Genomic DNA, 6,792 nt, shown 5'->3' on the forward strand with positions numbered 1-6,792 from the left:
AGAGTGATGGCTCTCCAAAGGAACTGAATGGCTAGAGACAAAGGAATTACCTATGTTGTTTTTTGTTTTTGAGAGTCTCGCTCTGTTGCCCAAGCTGGAGTGCAGTGGTGCGATTTTGGCTCACTGCAACCTCTGCCTCCGGGATGCAAGCAATTCTCCTGGCTTAGCCTCCAGAGTAGCCAAGTTGTTTTTTCTTTTTTCGAGAGGGAGTCTCACATGACCAAAATAGCAAAAATACTTTAGTGTTACACCTGTTACGAATTTAATGGAAATTACAAGTAGGAGCCCATTACAATCTCAAGCCTTAAAATACCGAAAACATACACAGAGTGACAATAAGCAAACTTCGAGACGCAATAAGGAGAAAAGTCCAACATGGAAAGATTTGGTAGGAGTGACGAAGAATGACAACTGCTTAGTCCCACTGGATATTTCGCTCCTCTTCAGGAAGAATACTCCAGTTTGGGGAGGCCATATCCCGGGCCAGCCAGTTAAAGTCGTCAACATTGTTCCAGTTATTTTTGCTCCTATCTAAACCAGAGCTCTCAAAGTCCTTATCGATCTCCGGGTAGCTCCAGGTGTAAGGGGCGAACTGGATCCCACTGCAGTCCTCCACGATGGCCCTGCTGGTCACCTGCAGGAAGATGCGAGTGTCTTTCGTACTGTGTATTCGGAGCTGTTGGCAGGCTACTGCCAGCACGCAGTCACTGCAGTCCTCCAGGAAAACAGAGGTGGACACCGGACCGCAGAGCAGCTTGCAGCCGTGGGCCTTGGTTAGCCGCAGGGTGTTGGGATTTCCATACAGTTTGACTGTGCAGTTGCTCAGTTCGGTCAAAAGGACGTCGCGCTGGTGCAACTCGCTGGCTCTCTTCTCCAAGACTTGGGACTCCAGGTTGGAGAAACCGCAGATCCAGCTGGAGCCGAGGTCTCCCCCCACCTTCGGGGGCAACGGGGAGTCCTGGATGCTTTCAACTGCCGGGGGGATGCCAGGGGCCGCGCCTACTTTGGCAGACGAAGCAGCATCCTTTCTCCGGGTCTTGAAAGCGAAACGCTTCTTGGGCTGCAGCTCCTGACGCCGCTCGGCCAGGGCCGCCTGCAGCCGCACCAGCGCCTCTTGTCTCTGCCGCAGGTCGTAAGCGGCTAGAAACAAAACCGAGTCGTTGAGAAGTTTCTGCAGCCCCTGGAGCCGAGAGGCCGCCTCCTCCAGCCGCTCCACCGATCCCGCGCCCTCCAAAAGCTCTTCCACGGCCGTCTGCTCCCGAGCAAAGGCGGCGATGAAAAAGTTGCTGTTCTCCTCCTCTACCTCCTGGTTCTGCCGCTTTTGTTTCCGCCTTTCCACTTCCAGCTGCCGCTCTTGTTCGCGTCTCTGAAGCCGCTCCGGCACCAGGCTCAGGTCCCGCTGGGATTCCACGTCCCTGTTCCTGACAGCAGCAGCAGAACAACCAGCAGACTCCATCTTGACTTAAAGCTTCCTCTCTCCTGCCGGCCTTCCTCAGGGCGCGCTCTCCGTGAGGCCTCCCACCAACGCGCCCGGTGATTGGCCTAACATGGTGACGTCATACCCCGGCCTTATTTTCTTCGCCTATTGGTTCCTCTGCGTTGGAGGGGGCGGGGAGACAGGGCGTGGCCGACTGACAAGGGGGGGTGGGAAGACAAAGGTCCTTGTGGATGGGTGGGGTGGGAGGCAGGCGGGGGAAGCTTTTTTCCTCTTAAAGGGGCAGGACTTATATCCGGGATTGTGGGGTGAGTTGCAGCAGCGGCAGCTGCACATGTGGGTTTGTTTATAAGAACAAGGTTAGAAACTCGCAGGCCTCCCCCTCCCCCCAGCTCCTCCCTACTACCCCCTTACAGGCCGGAGATGCGCTACTGGGGGTGTGGGTGGGAGGGATGAGTGCGTGTGGTGGGCTGGGGGGACAGGTAGTGGTGAGAAAGATGGGGGGGGGAATATTGCACCGCCCGGCCCGCGCCGGAGGAAGCAGCAGCTGGAACAGCTGGCTAGGGAGCCGATTGCATGCCTCCGGTTTTTTCCTTTTCCTTCCACCACCCCTTCCCCCAACCCATTTCTGCCGCCCCGTAGCCCTCATCCTTCCCTTCCCCCCTCCCCCCATCCACTGCAGTCCGGCGCGGCCTGGGGGCTCCTGGATCCCCGCAGGCAGTGACTGGGGTGGGAGAAGGGAAGGGGCACTGCGATGGGAGAGACTGGGTTCTTCACTGCAACTGGGTTCGAGGGGCCCTGGGGGAGTCTAAAAAAGGATTACTACATTTTTGGCCAATTGCTGCAGTCGGAGGGGTGGGGGCAGGGGAAGGTGAGATCCACACCCCCTTCCTCTTTCTTCCCTGCCCTCCCCAGCTCCGTCCCGGCCACTCCCTCCGCAGCTGGGCGTCGCTGGCCGCGCCGGGGTGAGACCCCAGCCCCGGGCTCCGCGGCTCTCTGGGGCGCTCGGTCTTAGGAAAGCGGTGGGAGAAGCGGTACATTATTTCTAGAGGTGGTGGGAGGGATTTGTCACCGGAAGTGAATGGCCTATCCTAAAGTCGGGACCAACCCGAGGTGTGGGTGGGCAGCCGAGACCGCGCAGTCACTGGCGAAAACCCGAGGCAGCGGGCCGGGCGAGAACCCGAGACGCTGCGGCTGCCCGGGCGCCGCAGCCGCGCGCGCTTGGTTCAGCTCTGCTGAGCTCCCGGACCTCCTTAGCCCTTGCCCGTCCTGCCCGCCCTTCCAACCCTAGGTCTCATCCTTATATCCCCAGTTCCCAGCCTCCATAGTTTTTAAATTGGGGTACTTAAGGGCCCCAAAACCTTGAAATTTCACCGATCTACCTGCATTTGGATGCAGAGAAAGATGGTAGGAGACGAGAGCCATTGATTTAAATCTCAATCTCCTATTTTCACGCCCCACTCTCTTCCTTTCCTTCCCTCTTAAAACAAAACACACATAAATTGCTGGGCGGAACCGAGTATTTCTCCGCTGAGAGTCAGCACAGTTCATATACCCTGTGGCAGATTCCGCGCGCAGGCGGGGCGAGGGGCAGGGGAGAGGCTTGTGTGTCGTGTGTCTGCATGCACCCGATTGAAAAGGGGGTGCCGAAAAACAATGGTGCTTATTCTTGTGTATAGTCATCGTTTTCACTAGTCTTGTTTTATGGGCAGAATAGGTGAGCCTTTTGTTTTGTTTTAAATAATAATAATGATTATTATTATTATTATTTGAGGCGGAGTTTCGCTCTTGTCCCCCAGGCTGGAGTGTAATGATGCGATCTCGGCTCACCGCAACCTCCGCCTCCCAGGTTCAAGCGAGTCTCCTGCTTCAGCCTCCTAAGTAGCTGGGATTACAGGCGTCCGCCACTACGCCTGGCTAATTTTATATTTTTAGTAGAGATGGGGTTTCTTCATGTTGGTCAGGCTGGTCTCAAACTCCTGACCTCTGGTGATCCGCCTGCCTTGGCCTCCCAAAGTGCTGGGATTACAGGTGTGAGCCACCACGCCCCAGAAAAGCAGGTTCGTTTCACAAAACTGTGCCTCTGAAAGCTGGTGGATGAAATATAGCTTGTTATCTTGTCCGAGTCATGCGGAGGAATTGCAATAACTGCTTTATTTTATGAAATGTTGATTTAAACAAGAGTCTGAGAAGATTTATTTTTCTGGAAAAAAATCAACGACAACCTGACCTGCTTAAGTTTTTCAAGTTGAACCGTCTCACTCAAATTAAGAACGTTTGTAGCTAAAGGTTTATTGGACTTGGAGGTTCCAGCTGGAGTGAGATAACATTTGTGTACTAGGCATAGTGAATGTATGGGTGTTGTAAGTGTTGGCTTGTATCCCAGGTAGAACTGAATGTTATTAAACACATTTAAGAATTTCATTTCTGTCCACCAGCAGGTTTTTGCTACAGTCCAGTATGCTTGGGAAGTTTCTAAATACTCGAAGTTGGTTAGTTCGAACTTTTAAGAAAAGGAAGCGGTTGTAAACAAAGCTTGACAGGTCACTCAGTTGATCCAGTGTGGTAGGGGCAGTTGCAAAGATTGATGTGAGGCCGAGGAGGATTGGAAAGAGGTCAGTGTTATGGTCATTGTGAAGCATTGGCTTGACAGTTCTTTATGGCCCCCAGCACAGCTGCAGGCTGCGAGGTATGTGGTCAAGAAATGGAGATAAAGCAGTTTCTGAGCTCAAACACAGTAGGAAGGCTGCCAAATGGCTGGCATTGCCAGGCTGTGTTTGCATCCTCTCTCTGCCATTTGAGGGCAGTGGATTCAGCATGCATCTTTGAAATAGATCCCAACTTATCAGAGGTAAGTACCTGTTTTGATGGAAGGAGAGTAGGGAATGCATTACAGGGGAAATGTAGCGAAAGACAAGCAGCTGTGAGCTCTGCATCCCACTTTCAATGATATCTCAAAGGGCTTGTGAATCAGGGTACTGCTCTCGTAGACATCTTGAAAAATGAAAGAATTCTAACGTGTCATAGACTTTACCATTTATTTGACAACAGTTTAGATACTCTGTGGTTCTGTTTGTTAGATTTAGATCTCCCCTTTTTTTTTTAATTTTTGAAAATTTCCAACATACATAATATGGAGAGAGTATTACAAGGACCCATATACGCATCACCCAGCTTCAACAATTGCTAACTGATATTAAATAAATAATCCAGGAACAGAAAGACAAATATCACTTGTTCTCACTCATATGTGGGAACTGAAAAAGTTGATCACCTGGAGAGTAGAATGATACACTGTAGTTACCAAAGGCTGGGAAGTGGAGGGAGAGGAAGTGAGATTGATTAAAGGATACAAAGATACAAGTTAGATAGAAGGAGTAAGTTCTGGCTTAGATCCCACAGTAGCCTAACTAGAGTTAAAAATAGTGTATTGTATATTTCAAAATAACTAGAAGGATTTGAAATGTTCCCAACACAAAGAGGTGATAAATGTTTGAAGTAATAGGTATCCAGTTATTCTAATTTGACCAACATGTATCAAAACATCACATATACCCCATAAATATGTACAATTATTATATATCAATAAAACTAGTAACTTGAAAAAAAACCAGTTACCAAGTGACACGCTTGTTTCCTGTAAAACCCTAGTCACTTCACCACCTCTCACCCTGATTATTTTTTGGCAGATCCCAGACATTATTTCATATTTTATTATCTATAAATATTTCACTATATACCTCTAAAAGATTAGGGCTTTCTTTTTGTTTTGTTTTTTTGAGACAGAGTCTTGCTCTGTTGCCCAGGCTGAAGTGCAGCAGCACGATCTCAGCTCACTGTGCAGCCTCTGCCACTTGTGTTCAAGCGATTCTCCTGCCTCAGCCTCCCAAGTAGCTGGGATTACAGGCACCTACTACCACATCCAGCTAATTTTTTTGTGAATTTTTAGTAGAAATAGGGTTTCACCATGTTGGCCAGGATGGTTTTGGACTCCTGACCTCAAGTGATCTGTCCACTTTGGCCTCTCAAAGTGCTAGAATTATAGGCTCCAGCCACTGTGACTGGCCCTCATTTTTTTTTTTTTTTTTTGAGACAGAGTTTCACTCATGTTACCCAGGCTGGAGTGCAATGGCGCGACCTCAGCTCACCGCAACCTCCACCTCCTGGGTTCAGGCAATTCTCCTGCCTCAGCCTCCTGAGTAGCTGGGACTACAGGCACGCGCCACCATGCCCAGCTAATTTTTTGTAGTTTTAGTAGAGACGGGTTTCACCATGTTGACCAGGATGGTCTTGATCTCTTGACCTTGTGATCCACCCGCCTCGGCCTCCCAAAGTGCTGGGATTACAGGCTTGAGCCACCGCGCCCGGCTTTTTTTTTTTGAAGTGGAGTCTCGCACTGTTGCCTTGCTGATGTGCAGTGGTGTGATCTCAACTCAATGCAACCTCTGCCTACCAGTCAAGGATTCTCCTGCCCCAGCCTCCCGAGTAACTGGGATAACAGGCACCTACCACCATGCCTGGCTAATTTTTTTTTTTTTTTTTTGAGACGGAGTATCGCTCTGTTGCCCAGGCTGGAGTGCATTGGCACGATCTTGGCTCACTGCAACCTCTGTTTCCTGGGGTCAAGCGATTCTCCTGCCTCACCCTCCCAAGTAGCTGAGATTACAGGCATGCGCCACCATACCTGGCTAATTTTTGTATTTTTAGTAGAGGTGGAGTTTCGACATGTTGGTCAAGCTAGTCTCAAACCCCTGACTTGGTGATCTGCCCACCTCGGCTTCCCAAAGTGCTAGGATTACCACCTCACCCAGCCCCTTTAAAAAAAAAAATGAGTCAGAGTCTCACTCTTTCACCTAGGCCAAAGTGCAGTGGTGCAATCACAGCTTACTATAGCCTTGACCTCCCAGACTAAAGTGATCTTCCCGCCTTAGCCTCCTGAGTAGTTGGGACTACAGGTGTGCACCACCACTCTCAGCTAATTTTAGTATTTTTTGTAGAGACAGGGTTTCGCCACGTTGCCCAGGTCTTGAACTCCTGGGCTCAAGTGATCTGCCTACCTTGGCCTCCAGAAGTGCTGGGACCACCAGTGTGAGCCCCCATGCCTGGCCACTTCCTTTTTAAAACAGCCACTTTGCCATCACCACACTCCAAAAAAGCATAGAAAATATTTTCTTAATATCATATTGCCAGTCTGTATTCACATCTCTCTGATTATCCCATCATTTCCTTTTTTTTTTTAAAGTTCTGGGACATGTGCAGAATGGGCAGATTTGTTACATAAGTGTACATGTGCCATGGTGGTTTGCTGCACCTATCACCCCATCATCTAGGTTTTTTTTTTTTTTTTTTTTTGAGAC

At 49.8% G+C, this 6,792-nt stretch overlaps 1 protein-coding gene across 1 annotated transcript; it reads right to left on the minus strand.

Annotated features, from left to right (window-relative positions):
- Nucleotides 1-238: 238 nt before the first annotated feature.
- Nucleotides 239-1,598, minus strand: TBCC (tubulin folding cofactor C). The gene has a single exon (XM_032299427.1). It carries the CDS (start codon nt 1,454-1,456, stop codon nt 416-418), a length of 1,041 nt encoding a protein of 346 aa, XP_032155318.1. The 5' UTR covers nt 1,457-1,598; the 3' UTR covers nt 239-415.
- Between the last annotated feature and the right edge of the window lie 5,194 nt (nt 1,599-6,792).

Source organism: Sapajus apella, unplaced genomic scaffold (genome assembly GCF_009761245.1).
Source record: "Sapajus apella isolate SASKATOON/1434 unplaced genomic scaffold, GSC_monkey_1.0 scaffold41, whole genome shotgun sequence".
Lineage (NCBI taxonomy): Eukaryota > Metazoa > Chordata > Mammalia > Primates > Cebidae > Sapajus > Sapajus apella.

What these genes read in the sequence shown, in the direction of transcription:
- TBCC (XM_032299427.1), bottom strand. Translation starts at nt 1,456, where the DNA reads ATGGAGTCTGCTGGTTGTTCTGCTGCTGCTGTCAGGAACAGGGACGTG.